The sequence below is a fragment of the Phoenix dactylifera genome, chromosome 11 (genome assembly GCF_009389715.1).
Source record: "Phoenix dactylifera cultivar Barhee BC4 chromosome 11, palm_55x_up_171113_PBpolish2nd_filt_p, whole genome shotgun sequence".
NCBI classification, from domain to species: Eukaryota; Viridiplantae; Streptophyta; class Magnoliopsida; order Arecales; family Arecaceae; genus Phoenix; species Phoenix dactylifera.
This window is the reverse complement of record NC_052402.1, coordinates 1057239-1077643: the sequence shown is the minus strand read 5'-3', so window position 1 is coordinate 1077643 and position 20405 is coordinate 1057239. Positions and strand designations below refer to the sequence as shown.

Here is a 20405-nt window from a genome sequence, read left to right as displayed (position 1 = left end):
CTACATAGGAGGCCACCCAATCAGCTGCACGGTTTGCCTCCCGGAAAACGTGTAGAGCCTGAAAATCGCTCAACTCCTGAGCCAACCTACGGATATCACGGATAAGGGGATGGCCATCACCATATCTATCCAATCCACGCGCCCAGTCAATCACCACAGAGGAGTCCCCCTCGAGGCATAGCCGCTCAGCACCCAGTATCTGCCTGGCAAAGGATATCCCTTCCCAAGCTGCCCGCAACTCCGTCCCAACAGCAGTAAGTCCGGGCGTACGACGACCACCAGCTGCTATCATCCTCCCAAAATGATCCCTGATCACAAAACCAACGCCTCCGGCCACTCCGTCCGCCGACATACTATCATCGAAATTCACTTTGAGATAACCAGGGGGTGGAGGTACCCAAGAAACAAGGACGAACCTGGGCGCTGTGACAGCGGAAGAAGTACCCCAGATGTCCCCGGCCATCCCAGAAGAGAACCTCGCGGTAGCTGTGGTGATCTCCCTCGCATGACGAATCGCTCTGTCCACCACCATCCTCGGCGGTAATCTTCTACCTTCAAACACACCAGAATTTCTGTCCAGCCATATATGATAAGCCAGATATGCCCAGCGAATCCCCGCATCAACAGTACTGGGCCTCCGCATAGAAACCCTCAACCAATGAATCAAATCCTGTACCGACTCAACTGAGTGGGGCAATAGGGTCGGTGACCTCCTCCAAACCTCCCTGGCTCTGGGACACTGCAGTAAAACATGATCGATAGTCTCCTCCGTATCTATGCACACCTCGCACCCCTGAGTGATCCTCATCCCACGCCATGCTAGTAAACTTCTGGTCGGTAAGCAACCCCATGCCACCTTCCAGATAAAAAGCGCCACCCGCGGATGAATCCGCATCCTCCAAATCCATCCCCCCTCTATCTGCCGGCCTGGCTCACTAATCATCAGCTGATGAATATCCCTGGCACGCACCTGAGACCTCCCTGTCGGCGCCCAAACTAGTCTGTCTGGCCTCTCCCTGGCAGGAACTGGTAGGGCCAGGACCATCTCTGCCAGCTGCGCTCCAAACACCTCCTGAATCAGCTCCTCCCTCCATCGGCCGCCCTCCAGCTCGATCAGGTCTCTGACCCTGAGCCCAGCTATCCTCGCCGTGTCCACCATCACCGGCAACCTACTGATAGGCTGCTCTGTCAACCAGCTGTCCTCCAGCACATCTATGGACCTCCCATCCCCAATGGCCCACTTGATCGCCGGTAGCACCATCCCTGCTCTAGTGCAAATCTCCCTCCATATCGGTGAGTGGCGGCGGCCGCTGCGGATCCCAGGCGCTAGAGCACCGTACTTGGCCCTCATCAATGCAGCCCACATACCATCCGGCTCTAGTACTACTCTAGCAGCCTGTCGAGCCAGCAAAACCTCCCGTCTCATCACTAGGGACTGGATCCCTAACCCTCCACACCTGGTCGGCTGACATACCACCTCCCACGCCATCAAATGGATCCCCCCTCTACCTCCATTCCTTCCCCAGATAAAATTCCTGAAGATCCGCTCAAGATTCCGCACAGTCGCTACTGGGATAAGGGAGTTGGACAGTAAGTAAATAGGGATCGAGGAGAGAACTGACCGTACCAAGGTAACCCTGCCCATCATGGATAGTGAGTGTAGCTGCCACCCCTCCAATCTGTGTCTAATGCTGAGCTCAAGAGAGGAGCACTCCCTGCTGCGTAAGCGCTGACCAGAAAGTGGCACACCCAAGTACCTCAACATGCCCTCCTGCTCTCCCACTCCCAAAATCTCCAATATAGAAGCACTTTAGAATGTATCACTTTTACATGATCAACCAAATATGCCAAAATCATTTTTTTAAATATTATATTCCGAAAAAAATTTCTTTTTTTTTTTTCTGCGAACCAAATAAGTTCTAAATATCAACTCTAGCTACCCTTGCCACCATCATCATCATTCACCATTGTTTCTTTTTTTACCACTGTGGATCACGTCCTACATAGTATAATGGTTGTATCCGTGAAGAGATTTTGGCGGTGGCCGCGGTCTTTCTTAAATTTCTATATGTTCCGGTGGCAATCACATCTCATTTCATTAGCCCGTAGATAGAATATCTTCACGACAAGCTAATCGTTGCTTTCGGCACGGCCCGGGGATTTGGATTGGAATTCTTTTGTCCAAATGCCTCGCGGCCGGCCTGCCCTTTTAGTATGGAAAGCTCACCCTTGAAGGCCTTCAGCTTTATATCTTATTTATGTCTTTCACCGACATTTGAAAGGAGATCCATATGCCACAAGCGTGCAATACTCTCTGCGGCGATACTTGTCAAGGAAAGCTCTCTCACGAGGGAGAACACTGGGCGGCCTGGTCCAGGTCGGTGGTGATCTCGGGCTGATCTCGGGGCTTTCCTGATGTGCCCTATGTCATTCAAGCCCATACTGCTATAAGTTGGGCTGGAGCTGGCTCCGAAGTAGTAGGCCTAGGTCAGATTTCTGATTTCAGCCCAAACATAATCCAAACATAGTAATCTATTTGGTTGCTGAAGTAAAATAACATCTTGCTTTTATTTTTATTTTTTAAAAAAAGAAGAGACTGCATGAGTACTTTTATATTTCCATGTATGAAATTTCAGGGTCTATGTTACATCATTTATGTTTATTAAGGCTGCAAATGGGTCGGGTCGACCCGAGACCTGACCTGGCCCGACCCACGTTGGCCCGATCCGAATTTTAGGACCTGCGGGTCCGGGTTGGATCCTAAAATTGAACCCGAATCATTTTATGGGTCGGATCTGGGTTTACCGAACGGACCCGACCCGAATAGATCCGAAGAGAGAAAGAGAGAGGAGGAAAAAGCAAAAAAGAGTTTTTTTTTCTTTTTTTTGTGTGGGTCGTGGCATTATTGGTCCGTCAGGATCTTCTCTCCATCTATTTCACTGTTGATACCTCTGGTATCTCGGTAGCTGGCTTTTTTTTTTTTTTCTTTTCTGTTTTTTTGTTTCTGTTTTTTTTAACTTTTGGAGGGAGGAAGTGTGGGAACACTTAACTGAATATGGGTCATGTGCCAGTTTTCTGCAATGGAATTGGATTTTGGAAGAAGGTCTGGGATTTTTTTAGTCCTTGTGAGAGGGGAGCTGGGAGACACCAAGTTCCGTCCAATCAGTCATATGGACAAAAAATAGTGTGATATGAAATTTGGCTTGTAGACCGACTTACTTAGGAAGTCAGGGGTCATCTGTCCTGACTCGAGGTCAATTGCAAGTCTTTAAGTCATGGGTCACCCAGCACCTCATAATTATGATATGACCAAATTAGATTTGTCCAAATTCTTTCCCAAAAGTATAAAAAAAATGGATCCGATTTGAACCCAACTCGAACCCGGATCCAATCCGGCCCGACTCGATCCGATCCGATCTTCAACCGGATCGGATCTGAAACCAAAATTAGGATCCAAACAAAAAATCGGATCAGATCGGGTCACCCAGGATCCGATCCGACCCGATCCATTTGCACTCTGATGTTTATGTTGCATGTGGGCTGATCCAAGCCCAAGCTGAGTTAGTGCTATATAACATATTTGAAGCCTAAGTTGGACTTGGCCCAACAAATACTTGGTCATCTCTAATGTGGGCTCCTTCCAGCCGGTCATGGGTGAATAGCACTCCATACATACATACATGCATACGTATATTGATAGAAAGATTCAAGACTAATGCAAAGGCTTTCTACCTTTTTTCTCTCTCTCTTTGCTTGTCCATACAGCATTTTAGAGTAAAGATATTAACGGAAGCTCAATTTCGAGCTGGAGTGCAACACTATTTGTAAATCAAAGCATGATTCTTCCTCTAATATCATATCCAACCTTCTAGCACACTTGACATGCAAATTTTATAAGCTTTATAACTTGTCTAATAATAAACCAGAAAGAAAAAGGTAGCGAATCTAGATGGTTTAATCAGTGCAGTAAAGACCTGATAGGGAATGATTTAGTATTTTTCAATGGTTTAAATAAAGTCCAATATTTAAAGAATGAAAAAGAAATTAAAGCAGGTGTAGAGATCAACATATTTCTGTTGAATGAAAAGCAATATAAATATAAGGAATGACAACAAATACAGCATTAAAAGAGGAAGACAGAAGATCAACTCATCAGAATCAAACAAGACTTCATTTTTCTGCTGGATCAATTTAAGCCTAAAGACTCAACTAAATCAATTTGACTGGATAAATCTAAACCTCCCCAAGAAGATCTAGCCATCTATAGCTAATAAAGGAGCATCATGGTCATTAGATAGATCCACGTCACTTGATGGAGGCATATTTGTACTTACTCATCATACCATGCTATTTCTTTAGTCACCCTTCCTATCATCATTCCCATTCACATTCCTCAACCTCCAAACATTGGAATTGTAGCTCCATGGAGCCCTTACGACAGCAGCTCTCCATTGACAGCTTCTCCTATAACTGGTTGCTCAGCAAGAAACCTTCTATCAACTCTCTCGATGATGGCCTTCGCTTCTCTCTGGACACCCCGCAGGATGCTGGTTCCTTCATCGAAATGGACCCCAAGTTGATCTCAATGCGTCCGAAGGCCGACTTCATCGACTTCGACTTCAGTCTCCCTAGCTCGCAATCTCCGGTCCTCGTTCGCGCTGACCAGATCTTCTCCAATGGCCTGCTTCTGCCACTTCACCTCATCAACCCGGCCACCAAGAAGCGAACTCGCCTCCAACTCCTCTACGAACTCAGTTTTGATAAGATCTCTCTCGACAGACTCATCCAAGTCATTGCTCTCTGGGAGCAACCGGTTCGGTTCTCGCTACTTCTACACTGTCCCAGGTAGTCCTATTTCTCTGAATTCTTCATCACTTTTTAGTCCAGTGCAAGGAGCGCCCACGTCACCATGCTCGAGCTCATCCAAGGACAACCTCTCGAGAGGCAACGATAGCAAGGTACATTTCTTGGGGGGCAGCTGCACGAAGTCTTCCAATAAGTTCTTCCAAAGGTACTTGAGTTTCCTGATGCCTATGCACAAGAAGTTCAAGGGCTTGAAACCGATCAGGAGGGCGGCAGGCTCTCAAGTCAGCTCTACGAGGTGCTGCATGGAATCGATCGGAGAATCCCCGAGGACTAGTGATGCTTTATCGAGCTCGAGTGTTGTCATGGCAGGAGAACATTCGATGTGGGAACTGAGAATGTTATCCATGATGCCATCTCCATTGCAAAATTCGATTCGCGAGTCCTTGGGACTGGTACCTTATTCTCATCAAAAAATAAAAAAGAAGAGAGAGACTGGTAGCTTGATGAGATGCGCTTAGAAGTTGTAGTACAATGCTGGTTTAATTACTTTTATTATAGATGATATTTATGGCTTTTTTTTGTTATGAAATTTGGCTCCTGTTCTGCTAAGGACAGAAAAGAAAAATTTCTAGTGGTGCATATGTTTCTTGCCTTTGCTTATTATAATGTGGATTCCAAGGGTTCTGTAGATGATGACCTATAGAGGGAACAAAACAAATTGTTTTTATTCTCAAAAAAAATTCTAGCGACAGCTACAGCTCTCTCTCTCTGCGCTTAGCAATTAATACTTGTGAATGGACCTTCAGACGAGATTCCCATACAAAATTCTAATTTCTCTCTATTGATAGGCCAGAGCTCATAGAGGGCCTTAAGATCTATTAACTGGTTATCAAAGCATCCATGGGATGCTCAATCTAGCGAGTTACATTTAAGCCTAACACTGTATAGAGTGGAAGTCCTGGTCATGAAATTCTAACCAACAGTTATGAGACTAGATGCTAGGACAGATAGAACGAATGGATTAATATCATTTACAAAATCAGGAAGAATTTATAGCTATACTGTTCTGGTTTGTTGTAGCTGATGATTCACTCACATTTACAATTCTGTCATTTTATGATCATTCATGAATTGTATCTAACAAACTCTCATCTCGGTTGAATTTTCTTGTTTATCTCAATCTACAGTGATGATTAATATCCCTCAAAATGCCAGTTACATACTATGGGCTGACAGTCCAGTTTGCTGGTATTGAGATCAGGTTGTCCTTGTTTATATGGACTTGAGAGGATTGTCCTTTATTCTCATATGCATAATGTTCATGGGTTTGGCCCTAGGATTTGAAATGTCCTTCCAGTCTTCAACAATGCAAAGAGACCTGGAAACGAGGAGTACATGATTGTTGCTTTAGCTATCATTGACTTTAAACTAATAACCAAAAAAGCAATCCTGTTGTCTGATGCCGTTCCTGGTTGGGCTTGCGACAGACAATAAGTCAATAACCAAAAAAGAGAGAATGACACACTACCTACCAATTCAAAGGAGAAACACAAACTAGTTCACGTTGTCCAGGAAGAAACATTTCAAAGATGCGATTTTCTTGGGAAATGACTCTGGGCTCTGATTATCATCAATGAAGAAAAATGTACAAAGATATTTTGCTAATAATTAATAATGAAGAGATTTTACAAGAAAAAAATCCACTATTTTGATTTTTGCAAAAACAAGATCATTTTTTAAACAATGTGCGCCCTTGTGCGAAGAAAACAATATATACCTTACTGGATTCTTATGCCCCTACCTTCAAATGCATGCATATGTTTTGGTCATCGATGCACTTATTTGCAATGGAAAGCAGTCATGAGTGCAGAGTTATAGTAGTCTAATAAATTCCAAAATGGATCACCCCAACCCCAACAAAGAAAGGCCTACTTTGCCCAAAAAAAAAAAAAGAGAGTAATTTTTCTTTCATAATTCCATACTAAGAAGATGGAATTGATAAGTGATTACAAGAGGAACGGGTGTCGGTGGACGGTGAAAGAGACGAAACTACATGTAAGGTCTGAATAAGCCTGGGATATCCTAATATGAATCAAGATGTGTGGTCTCATTGACCGTTGCCCATGGCGTTGATTGTGAATTGCACTGGAGCCTTCCAGCCGGTTCATTTTCATCTGAAAATGATGAGAACATTCATTGGGAGGCTTGACATTAGGTCCACAACTAGAGGCTGGTAGGAGATGTGGCTCAAGTTGAGAACATATGGTTCTCATGGAAGGGGGTGGGAAAAGGGGAGCAAAGAAAATAAAAGATGTGTTTCTATTCTTCACCAGTTTGTTATCTTCTAGCCAGTATACCTGGCATTGCTCAAGCACCTCTTCATATTTTGTGTCTTACCATTGAGAATGAGTGGCTTCCTTGTGTTGCAGAACTGAGAGCCCATGTTTTGCTCTTCCTGTTGGGAATTCAGACCTCAGCATCACACCTGGAAGCAGCAGATAGTTATGAGTATTCAACTATCATCCATGTTCTGCAAAGAAAAAAAAAAGATACTGTGTCATAATATTATGATATTCAGAGAGTCATCTAGATTTGCAATTCGGGATATACTTGAAACATTAAGAACGACGATCCATGTCTAAAACATTCCTCGCAGAAGTTTTAAGAATGCTCTAAAAGATATATGTTATCTTTACAGTATAATTCTAGAGTTGTTGATTGATCATATCGGATCAAGTTGAAAAGGTAATGATATGGTGGTTGCACAGCATGTTGACATCCTGCCGATGCAAATAAGAAGTCACTAAAATATCATTAACAGATTATGCATATCAACAGATCATGAGTCTGCTTCTAGCTAACTGGATGTTGCTTATATTCTGTATGCGAGTCATCTTTTGCTTTATGAGTTACAAAGGGGTAGAGGTTGTATCTTTCGCTTGAAAGAATGATTCACCCACCTTTGCACGAATCTGCCAATGGATCGCACAAACGTCGCTTCAAGAGCTGTGTGGGTTGCGATGAGACGGACGACGTCGCGAAAGAAGATCAATTACTCTTTTGTGCGAAATATACAACCCGAACCTGCTGTTAGAGGGCGGTATAAAGGAATTAAGCCTTTATTGGAACAAACCAGCAAGAAGAACTCATATAACTTTAGGCTGTCGTAATGTATAACTATTCCAACCAAAACGATAAGAGGAATATGTTATACCATACCAGCCTACCAGGTGCCTTGTTGCAATGTCCAAGCATACCTGTTAGCCACGTCAAACAGCATGCTACCTACACGATAATTGACGTTGTTAGATTTCCTCTCATGTCTACTGAAACCATTCATGAAGGCATCAAACAAACTTAAGATTGCACCATTAGATTCATGATGCAAAGACAATATGAGCCTTTTTTTGGATGAATTAACTCCTCTGGAATGAACTGGAAATATTGAGAAATTAAACTAAAGAAGAAATAAAGAATAAAAACGTGTAATTTTGTTGATGATATATCATGTACTTAACCAACCCAGCCTGAATGAAGTTTGATGGTAATTTTTTTGTTGATGGAAAATTGTGTCTGATGGTTAAACTCTTCAATAGCAAACAACTGAACTCCCACCAACCAATATGGTAGGAAAAGTAATTCATACAGTTTTCCAATAGACTTGTAGATTGACTAATTTTTAAACTCATACAATGAATGCTGCTGATTGCAAGACTTATTTGAACCAATGAACAGCATGCATATCTTCTATTAACAAATTCTATTCCGTACAGAATGCTTATGATACTGTCTTCATCTCTAAATTATCTACGCTGTGGTGAAGCTAACAAAATAGCAGACAATGTTCTTGGGATCCGTAGTTCACTCGCCGCAGATGAAGATTTGACTGTAACATAGTGCACCAAAAGGGTAAATAGGCCAAAAAATTCAAAGCTCGAGCTCTGGACTGTTTTTTGGAAGAGAGCCTTCTGTTTCTTTCATGTCTGAGTTTGCTGATCTCAGATGTGCGAGCTTCTTACTGAACTTTAGTCTTTTCTGTGTGATAGCAATAGAGACGTCATTTGGGAAGAGGTCATGGAGGATGAAAGCATGGATAATGGTGGATACGAGCAGAGCTGTTACTGTGAAGGTAGCGATTGCGGAGAGTCCAACAGAAAATGACCGAGTTAATATATTTGTCACTGCGACTGAGTAACTAATGGTAGCAACTGAAGCGCTAGTCATTGGAAAAGTGTATGCCCACCATGCCAGTGAAAACCTATTGAAACAAAATAATGTAAGAAACCATAAATAAGAGGATAGAAAACAGTAAATAACCAAAGCAAATTCTTGAGAGAGAGAGAGAGAGAGAGACCTGAAACCTCGGAAAAAGTTAATTCGCACCGCCTGCAAATACACAAGAAAATAAGTTAGATGACAATCTTCTAAGAAGTCCCTACTGATAATTCGGACCGATGCATAGATTTATTGGCTTTCCCATGTTTGGACCGGTGGAACCAAAGCATAAAGCACTATCTGCTGCATAATTCTCAAGCCATGGTCTGGAATCATGGTTAAAGACTCTGCAGACTCGGATTTGAAGAGCATCATTTGAATCTTTTACAAACTGATTCTGATCTCGATAGAAGGAATAATGTAATGGTCCTTCCCTATTAAGCCTTCTAAAGCAAATGAACCAACATATTTAAAGGAAAATATTAATGCACTAACTTGCATGAGTCGCTAAGGATTCAACAGAGAGACTCTTACCAGAGAGGCATAGAGGAACATGGCAATAAAGTAAGCTATCCTTGGTCCGTAATCAAAGTCACCACGAATCTTTGCCCATGCCACGCAAGCAACACTGGGTGCTGCTACAAATAAGAAAAAAACTGGGTGAAGCTCCCTTGGGAGGGTTTCAGTAGTAGGAAGCCTCTGGTACAGAGTTACAAACAGTACTGTATAGTGAGCCAATCCAACAGCAAAGAAGAAGATAGGTCCTTCTTTAAGTCCCATAGATGCGCCAAGCAATGCGCCCACAAAGTTGCCCACGATCGATAAATGGTTTGATGGATTTGCCACCTTTGAGAGCCTTCTTTGGCCCCCGGACATCCATTGGCCATAAATTTTGAGCTCAAGGCAAAATATTGGAGCCATAAGGACATACCAGAGAGCAGCATGAAGGTTTACTGCAACTGATGGTGGCACACCAAGTGCCAAGAAAAGGCCCGCTATCCAGGGAGCAAAGAAGAAGTTGATACGGACCGGATGGTAGTACTCTCGTCGAACCGCTTCAAAGTAAAAGATGATTTTCAGAGAGTAAATGAGGGATACAGTGCCTATCACTGCAAGTGATATACACCAAAGCACGAGATTCACTGTCAAGTTCACATGTAGAAAACTCATGGATGGAGATGTAGCTAAGGTCTTCCAGAGGATAGCTTGGCTGCTTACACCAAGGCACATACCAAAGGCAGATATTGGGAAGCGAAGAAGAAAAGGCCACTTCTGGTCCTCAGGAAGAACTGATACCTCTGATGCCTGCAGGGCATGGCACAAGTTAATTATGACTAATGTTGCTGAAATAAATAAAAGAACAACCAGAAGCAAGGACTCTTGGGGAAAAGAAGAACTCATTCATTGCTATTCAACCTTAAGAAACAGGGGGTTGCTTGAGCGGAAGAAAAAGCACTAGGAAGCCATTGAGAAGTGATTGACGTATGCTTATTGCAAGACTGACATCAAACAGCTGTATATCCGAGAATATTATCTTATACAAAATAAAACCTGCATATATCACTTTCTTTTTAATGTTTAGATTCACAAAATGAACTGAGGGATGGTCTTTTATATTCTGTTAATGATGAAAAGGCGGCACTGATGGACAGAAACTTTAATAGAGAAGCAATAGTAACAGCTAGAATATGGTGTGTCCGGGAGGTTGCATACCCTTAAAGTGTCTAATTCAGGCCCTTCTAAGGCATCGAAGTAGCGTTCTACTGCTGGCACAGCCTCGATTTCCATAATATCTGACTCATTAGCCTCCACATCTGGTTCCTGCGGCTTTCCACGTAAGTTGGATAACTGCCTTTCCAGTCTTCCAGACCATGTTTTGAAAGAATCAAAGCGTTTGTCCCTCGAACTATAGCTTCTTGGCAACCTTTGCTGATCCTCGAATGGACCGTTAAATTTTCCCACTGCAGCTGTCTTGCCATATGAACTTCCCGCTGGTATGGACTTAGAATGGAACATCCCCAGTTTTGCTGGTCCTGAGTTGCTAGTTGTAGAGTCTGAAGGTTGATTTGGTTGTTCATCAATGGCAGCCGATCCAGCATTATCCCCAAATAAAAGTTTTATAGCTTCTCCAATACTTATTCCAGGAGCAGAAGCAGGCAAGCTGATAGAGATCGAATTTGACTGATGGCACTGATTTGCTTGAGCTGGCAAATGCAGCGGAGGTAATTTGATCGCGTTGGCCTGATTAGGTATTTTAGGAGTTTCCGATCCCTGAATTGAAGCCACTGTGAGTTTGATGGGCCAAAACATAAACTTGATAATTAGTAAAAAGTTGGGGAGAGGAACTAACCCGGTTCCTTCTCTCCATCCTCTTCTCCAAAACAAATGACAAGTTAAAAAACACAAGCACAAACTATTATAAATAGGCTGGAGTTCATATTTTATAACTATGGATTTGCACAAGCATGAGCTCGTACAATTACAATTAAATAGGCATAAAAGCAAACACCAACTTTGGGATATACCTTTGGGTAGAAACAGAATAACAGTACAGAGAGACAGTGTCAAGCTTAGCATCAGAAAGTTATTTTGGTGATGTGAAGTCGTGAAGACATGTGCAACTAACAATGTCGATCGATATTAAGTATTAGCGACTTAGCAAATTGTCAGAAAGAATTCATTGAGATGTCATAGAAATTTCGACAGAAAACATGGGAGAGAACAATTAGAAGAATATGGAGACTTATGCGACTGCTCGCTGAAAGAAAATAACCTACTTTTTCAACAGCTGCATCTTCTTGAGGATAGGGAAGGGTAACCGACTGAGTTCCAGTGCACTCAACACTTTCAAAACCAGCAATTGTTTTGGATGCATCACACGTTAGAATATACGGAAGTTCTTCAGGGAACCCTTGCTTTGTTGAAAGCTCGACTTGGAGATCTTTGTTTTCCATTGGATATGATAATTCCTACACCACACACACAAACAAAGTTAAGGCATTGAAACATTTTTTTCATCCGGGCATCATCCATGTCTTCCAATTTATACGAAGCTTGTCCTCACCTGTCTCCAAAACCAAAACTTCCCGTGCTAGCCGAAGAATTTTAGGTCCATTACCTACCTAGCTCGAGTATGGTTAACAACCTGATTGGGTCTCTACAAACCTTGTTCTCCACTGGTTATATCCCTGAACCAACGACCATCACCAACTCCAAAATATTATTATTACAAAAACCATAGACAAATCAAAACAACAACTACAACAACATTTATTATATTCTGATCTACCAGAAACAGAGAGACCTTACTACAAACACAACACATGCCATTAACTAAATACCTGAAATGGTTTCCTTTACGAGCATATGAAGACACGAATAAAATTATATCATCTCTCTGTTTTGTTCGGGCAGCTGACAGAAGTACAATGAAGGCAACGATAACTAGCGAACACAAGAGAGCGTTCGATCCACTCCGCAGCAACGTAAGAGAAGAAGAAACGGAACACCGCGACTGTTTGACTGTCGTCTGTATCGTCTTCCCCCAATGCGGAAGGATGGACGGCGCCGCCGCCGGTCTTCCAACCCGTCGCCATTGCTCTCCGCTTTCATGGAGAAGCGGAGAGCTTTTTATTTGTTTCCGAACTTCAACCGGGAGCAAGGATAAGGTAAGGGGAAGAGACAGGAGCGAAGCTTTAGGCCTAGCTCAAGCTCGGTCGGTGCACCATGTAAACAAATTGACTTCATGCCGGTAATCACGATCATTAATTTATTGCCCTCACTGCATGCGCCGGCGTCGCATGCACGCTACCAATCACGACCATTAATTTTTATAATAATGCATCAAAATATGTGCTTGATAAATGAGGCTTATAAAAATTGGCGGTCATTATTGGTTGCATGGGCAGATGGTAGGCAACGATTTCTCGCTGTACGTACTTTATTTTGAACATGTATATATAATTTGAAGGTGTCGACTTATTTTGCTTTATGTCTTTTGGTTTCTGAGATAACTATTTCTCCCTGAATGAATTATAATCTGCAGATATTCTCTTATCAAAATAAATATTTTTGAAGTTAAACTATAATATTAAAATATTTTTTTATTAATTATATTGTTATACCTATAAAAGCAAACGTATACTGTACGTACCTTTCTACTGAATAAATTCAATCTCCGATTTTCCTCTCCATAGCCTGAAAGCTCCTTAGATGAGATAGTTATATACTTTACATATATCTTTAATAAATAAATATAAAAATAATTTTATTTATTTATACTTTAGCTTAAATGAGAAGCATGAGCATATATACCATTAGTTCTGCTCCGTTAAGCTTTTTTTTTTTTTTCCTTTAAATTTCCTCAAACACCAGCAATTAACGCAGGAACAGCTCCTTCAGCTTCTTTTTTTTCGCTTTGAAAAAAAAGGAAGGAGGAGCAAGGGACAAGCCTACCCCCATATAGTAGCCCCCACTGGGTCCCCACCCTGCAGGAGAATGTTTGATGCGGGCAGAAATGACCGTGTGTTGAGCATCCCGGCCAGTTTTACTCATATCCTCCCCACCCATGGGCTCGGCTCGGTTACCCCTCTGGGCTTCGGCACGAATACCACGTGTGAGTACGTCACACCTGGCACCACCGAGGCTACCAGCAGAGCGATACGCCCTTCCAGACCCCGTGTCTGAGTAGGGAGTATCCGGTCTCCACAATTCAATCGACGCCTGTGCGTTTCGAACTCGAAATTACTTGGTTAGAAGTAAGGCCATGCTCCCACTGGGCTACCACCTCAGTGGCACAGCTCCTTCAGCTTTTAGGGCTATAAAATTTAAAGAAAAAGATCTTTGGCCTGGGAATAACTCTGACTAAATGCTAGTATTTTTTCAAGCAGAACTTGATGACTGGTCCTATGTGGACCAGACTCTAATAAAAAGAAAATCTCACTGACCATTTTTTTTTGTCAAATCGGTATTTTATATAGCTCTAAAATGGGTACAGTCAGCCAAGTCACAAAAAAAAAAGATGTAAGAAAAAAGGAACATCAGCAGCCCTAGTTTGGATAAACTCTCCAGAGTGCCGAGCAATAAAGGAGCTAATCCAATCTGTAGCTCTATTTATCTTCGGAAATACATGTGCTGCATGGGATGACTTTATCTTCTTAACCTCCTATCCATCAAGTACTTTTTTTTTATTTTTTAATCTCCTATACACGTCTGGTATGGTGATGGATGGAGAAGGGATCGATTGGAAATTAAAAAACCAGTCCACATCCTCTTATTCGTCCACATGGTTCCACAGACGAACTGCATATTAAAAAGATCTTTTTTGCTACTTCATCGTCCATTATTTTATTATTATATATTATTGTCGTGGGTTCATTAATTGAACCACCATGATCGACCACGGTGAAATTTGACAAATAATAGTGACGTTACCAATAACCTAACACTTTCACTAAGCTTAGAACCAATATTTGACCCATTAGTATCCCCAAAAACCAGAGAAACAACAAGCTTATTCCCTGCCAGCCTCACAAGATATTGGCCGGAGCAAAGAAAAGCGCGAGTCCACTGGTATCAGACACTGTCCATCCCTAATTTGCATGGCTTTCGACGCAGAAGGAGAGCCAACATACGTTCGCCAGTAGGTTACCCCATTCCAGCTTTTGCTTGGATATCCTTGGCTCCTAAACCCTAATACAGCCCTGCGGATGGATAATAAATCCAATCCGCCACAGCGTGCGGGATCGTTTAGTCTTGTATCAGTTGTGTGCAAAAAAAAACTCAAGCATGACCAAGAACCAAAATTTAATGATATCTTCAGATTGTTTTATTGGATGAGATCCTGACTGTTATAATAGTATCAAAGAGAATCTAGTTTATGACTCACATGAACTAAAAGACACTACAAAATGGAGCTGATTTGGAATTGATCATGAATGGATCATGGCATTTATAATTTAATTTTGATTGGATTTAGATTTTACTTTGGTGAAAACGTCAAGGCTTAGCCAAAAGATTGCGTGAGGACACATGTGGCTATGTATTTAGTCTCTGGTGAATTATGCGTTGGAGAGATCTTGACTGCTTATATAGACTATATATTGGTACTCACATGGATCAAGAAGCCTAAAAAAGAATCCAATTTATGACTCATATGGATTAAGAGACGCTACAAAATGGAGCCAGTTAGGAAACGATAATGAATGGATCATAGTATTTATTATTGAATTTGATTGGATTTAGATCCTTACTTTAGTGAAAATGTCAAGACTTAAGCAAGAGAATGCATGAGAACATATGCGGACATATATTTAGTCTTGCATGGATTATGCATTAGAGAGTTCTTGAGTATTTATATAGATTATTTGGGCACTTATATGGGCCAAAAAGCCTAAATAATACATTCCAGCAAATCTATTTAGAGGAGATCATAGATTGTTATAAACCGCGATGTAAAAATATGAAGCCTCATTCCAAGTACAATCAAAATATACTTATTCCGAGATCAATGAAAGATATCTATGAATATTTTCGAGCTACAGAGATGTAATTCTTACCCTTTCGAAGGAGAACTGGTTCCTTCTGGAATATCCAACGCTATATACTCGGTGGTCAGAGCTATCCTTGAGGCAAGATAAGGCCACGAGGGTTTGTTATTCCCGGGTTTCTCAGTGTTTCTCACGAACGAGGAGCAGGTGCTGAGGAGAAACTATGCACAATAATGGACGAGGTTTGAACCACCCCTTCACTCTTGAGACACAACCTACGTGCTCTTCCATGTGTTGCATTTATAGGCAGCTGAGAAAAATTCAAGCATAACGGGTACTGCCAATCGGACTGCGACAAATGGAACTCCCTTTGCGACACCACTGACGCATCTATTTACTATTTGTCAAGGCTTAACCTTGAAAAACCTAACAAGTAGGACCCATTGGGTGTTAGCAAGTCAAAGAATGCCACATCAGTACAACTACATATGAAATCACATGTTCCAGAGTTCAACAAACATTTTCCTTGATAAGTTGGGAGCATGCATGCCCTGTGTTTACTCTCTTTCAATCTCCATCAACATGATAGTTTAGTTAGCGTAAAGCTACGATCATCTTGCAAGCTTTTGATTAAATCCACAGAGAACGATGCTTTTTTCTCTTTTTTTTAATGAAGATGGAGAGCAATGTTTTGAAGGGGACATCGATCGATCCTTGCTTGCGAGCGCCCACAAAAGTCAAATGCAATAGGTAAATTGGCTTGAAGTGTATATATATATATATATATATATATATATATATATATATATATATATATATATATATATGTTACTTTCAAATGAGATATAGTGTATATACGTACATTTAGCAGTTCCTCTTTTAGAGAGAATACTACTTAATCTTCAAGTAAGAGATGAGCATTCATTTTTATCCTTATATTCCCAGAGGTGGAAAGCCAATGCTGACCGTCTGACTACATCAAAGCAGTAGTTTTGGTAGAAGGCAGCTCATAGAGCACTGTGTCATACCACCTCCGGCAACACCTAATCTTTCACACCATTTTTCCAGTCTAACATGCCGGTAGGCATAGATGACAACGACAACTGGATGTGAATGAATTGAGAAGTCATGCACATGCATTAAATACTTATCTTGGGTCGTTCATATTTTTCAATCTTTGCAATTTGTATAGATATTTATTCAGAAAGAAAAATTAAAGTTAGTAACCATCTTTCATTAGGAAAATGAAGGAAGAGATACGTATTTAAGAGATACAAGGAAGAACGGGATTACTAATGTTAATGTCGTTGCACCAACAGTAATTATTTCCTTTTATTCTATCTCGTCTTTTAGAATTACCTCGAGGTTGAGCGTCAAAACTTCTCACTGGCTATGATGATGCATTGCACCGCCATCCATGGAAATCCTTTGGTTCTCTAAAGAGTTGTTTATTGACTTCACAAATTGATTTAGGAAGAGTACAAGATGATATAAGCATGGAGCTGAAAATGATGGCATCCGTGCTTGATTTGGCTGGCACCAGTTCTATTGCAAATTGGCTGGCTATCATCTATCATGTCTTTGCACTCAAATGAAGAACACTTCCATGTTGTATATTGGAGAACTACATTTACAAATATTGCAGTTTCAGCATGACATAACGGTCCTATTATGTCTTTACACCATAAGCGGAATATACCTGAAAATGAAAAATATATAGATATTCTTTTTTCTTCTAGATATAAACTAAGCGCACGGGCAAACCACAACCGTGAAACAATACTCAAGCTGCAAGCAGGGATCACTTTTATGGAACTAAATTCTACATAAATATATATCTATGCCTTCAAAGTTCCAGGACATATATGAATTAATTTTGCAAAAAGGTGGCATCTTGTCGTTGGCTTTAGCAGACATCTTCGATCAGATGCAGGTTGTAGAACCATTACGCCACCTTAAACAAGATTACTTATAAAATAATATGTTAGAACTATCAAAATAATAATAATAATATGTTAGAGGACCCCACCTAACTTAAAGACAGGACCGAGGCTGGTGCCAAATTTCTGGTCCCCAAACTATAACTATAGCCATGCACGAAACATGGTCCTCGATTCCAAGCATCAACAGTAAATGACGAGAGAGAGTATCACAAGGACTTCGTAAAAGACTCCTAAATGATGCATGAAAAATGAGCAAAACGCTCACAGTACTAGGTTGGAAAAACAAACGAAGAAGCTGTAGAAGAAGTCGCGACGATAACAACAATGTATTAAAGACTCCAAACGCCAATTCACGCATACCATTTGACTTTATAAACTAAAGTTGTCCGAGGGCTGCTACCAGAAATCCAGTCCCATTTGAAACACCGTAATGGGGTAAAGAAAGAATTAAGAAGTAAAAACACGACGATGAAAGATTGAAGAACTTGAAAGTGAAGCTATTGGATGAAATTTAGAATGTCAAAGCTAGCTCGTGTGCAGGATATATTTTGATGCAACACGCAAGCCACCGGAAGACATTTAATATATGGATGCGACACGCAAGCTTCGGCTTGCAGGACTGATGCCAGTTGGACTTGGTAGACTCCGCCACGAATCGAGAAGACTTAAAGGCACCCTATTTGCCAAGGAAACAAGATATACGTGCGAAATTTGGTCCAAGATGCGTCGCAAAATGTTTGACGAGATGGCTAACAAGGAGGCGAGAGGAAGAAGAGGAGGAGATGAGACCAGCGAAGAGCATTCACACGATATCAGCTGGGATGGGACCCAAGAGTACCGTGGGGTTTTCTAGCCAACCGGAGGGTGAAGAGATGAAGTGGGGCAGGGTCCGTATGACGCCCAACCCACCGGCCGAAGTGGGCGGGGCCGGCTTTTCGGTCATATACCACGGGCGGCCCAAGTGGTTGGTGTGGGTCGTGTGGGATGACCGGCCTACTTGCTTCCCTAAGCGTCTCTTTTTTTTTTCTCCTACTCTAATATAGGTGTAGCCAGCAGAATCAAGAGCTACAATCTGGCACAAATGTGAGAGCACCCTGATATGGCCAACGGACTTTTTCGAGTACTGCGCAATATAGGATGTGATCCAGTTTGCGGCTCTATTCACCTTCCGATATACATACACTACCTGAAAGGCGTTATAGTTTTGCTAGATGGATGTTGCATAGCAAGGAACTTCCATCCGCCCTCCACCTCTTCTTTCATATCTAGTCGATCACTATGATCGAATCTTCCTCAAAGATGATGCGCTTAGCCCGCCCTCCATCTCGCTCTGGGCAGCAGAGCTTATTTAGATGGATAAAGGGATGGAGCCTGAGTTAGTAGGTGAGATTGGGTCCGAAAACACGTAAAAGATGCTGCCATTTCTCTAGCAGATCCGCAATGTAGGTATAAGCACCTAACTCCTCTTAAATATTTGGTTTTATGTTATATTTTCCAATGTTTTTTTGGTGCCAGCAAAGATGTTTGTCGGTGACAAGACTAGATGAGCAGCTAGGAGAGATCGTCCAATAATGTTTCTTTCAAGGAATCTGAAAAATGCGTGCTTTTTTTTTTGTGTAGCCGTATTTGCTACTTTTATAAATATTTTTTTTAATATATAGGCTCCAGTTAGGTTCGTATATCTTTCGGACACTGTTGAGAGCATTATTAGGATAACGCCACAATATAGTAAGAACTAGTATATGCATATGCGCAGATTCATTTTTTTTTATCTTTTTCAAATTATTCTTGAAATACAATCAATGGTATAATTAATTATATTTAAACGATTATGCGGGTTAGTCAAAAGCATCGTTATGCTATTACAATATTGTAAGAGTTATTACTTGCGGGCTATAGTATAGATCATATTAAATTTCGAGATCAACATTATACTGATTAGTCCAAGATTTATTTACTTGTCTAGAGGTGAAAGTACAATCACGAATTAAGGATGGCAATGCTTAACCATTGAACTTGATTAATTTGATTCCACCTATTATAGATCAGATTAGGTTATTTATTTAATAAATGAATGGATTTGTGATGTGTTTAATAAAAAGGACGGATTCCGATTGACGATTTTTTTATTTACACTATTTTCGGCATGATCTATATCCGATTATGTCATGGCTCAAACCCAGTAAGTGAGTCCAGAATGCGACATGCCCGCACACTCCCTAGGGTTGAGCCCTAGAAAATATATTAGGCCTAAAAATTTAATACAATCTCAATATCCGTAATAAAAAATGATTTCAATTTATAACGAACAACAAAACTGGTCCAATTATAAAATTTAATCATCCAACCAATATTAGTGTTGCTCTATCTAATCATCCCCTCTACTTATGATCTCAACCATAGTTAAATACTATGCAACCTGCAAATCTAAAAAAAAGAAAGAAAAAAGGGTTGTGAGCTTTATAGCTCGATAAGCATTTCCGAACCGCTACACCACAAGTAATGAGAAAATAATACCAGATAAATGAATATCGTATCAATACTCAAAAAGCTCATAAATGATATGCATATAAGTTCTCATTATTATCTTTTAAAAGAAACATACATATATATATATATATATATATATATACATATATATATATATATATATATATATATATATATATATATATATATATATCAAATGTAACCAATTGTTCAACAATAATTTCTTATGTCATGTTACCTGTTACTTATTAACTTGATTTTTAGATTTTTATATCAATTTTTTTTTTGGCTTTAGACTATCCGACATACGTTATAATCCATGATGGCTTTATAACCCAACTCAAGGCTGATATCACATGTAAGCCCGTGGTGGCTTTATAACCTAGCTCAAGGCTGTACCACATGTAAGCTCATGGTAGCTTTATGACCCAGCTCGAGGTTGATACTACGCGTAAACCTATGG

The 20405-nt window shown here is 40.9% G+C and overlaps 1 protein-coding gene across 4 annotated transcripts; it reads right to left on the bottom strand.

Moving 5' to 3' along the window:
• Positions 1-7199: 7199 nt before the first annotated feature.
• Positions 7200-12737, bottom strand: LOC103709015 (S-type anion channel SLAH3-like). Of its 4 annotated transcripts, XR_003386039.2 has the most exons (8): positions 12363-12737; positions 12086-12209; positions 10735-11990; positions 9556-10326; positions 9161-9192; positions 8026-9064; positions 7767-7893; positions 7200-7291 (listed from the first exon to the last, which is right to left on the bottom strand). XR_003386039.2 is itself a non-coding variant. In XM_026805353.2 (7 exons), the coding sequence occupies exons 3-7, from the start codon at positions 11596-11598 to the stop codon at positions 8734-8736; spliced, it is 1821 nt and encodes a 606-aa protein (XP_026661154.1). In that variant the 5' UTR covers positions 11599-11990; positions 12086-12209; positions 12363-12737; the 3' UTR covers positions 8641-8733. The 4 variants fall into 4 exon arrangements, 3 of the variants coding, with proteins under 3 accessions (XP_026661154.1, XP_038987106.1, XP_008792391.1); XM_026805353.2 differs by lacking the exons at positions 7200-7291; positions 7767-7893 and having other exon boundaries at positions 8641-9064; positions 9556-10076; positions 10254-10326; XM_039131178.1 differs by lacking the exons at positions 7200-7291; positions 7767-7893 and having other exon boundaries at positions 8641-9064; positions 10735-11292; positions 11372-11990.
• Between the last annotated feature and the right edge of the window lie 7668 nt (positions 12738-20405).

Bases quoted from the DNA above. Each gene is read 5' to 3' on its own strand.
- LOC103709015 (XM_008794169.4), bottom strand. From the start codon at position 11,975: ATGGAAAACAAAGATCTCCAAGTCGAGCTTTCAACAAAGCAAGGGTTC. The intron at 10,327-10,734 runs GTATGCAACCTC...CATGCCCTGCAG, and splicing joins CTGAATTAGACACTTTAAGG to GCATCAGAGGTATCAGTTCT. The intron at 9,065-9,160 runs GTCTCTCTCTCT...TTGTTTCAATAG, and splicing joins AACTTTTTCCGAGGTTTCAG to GTTTTCACTGGCATGGTGGG.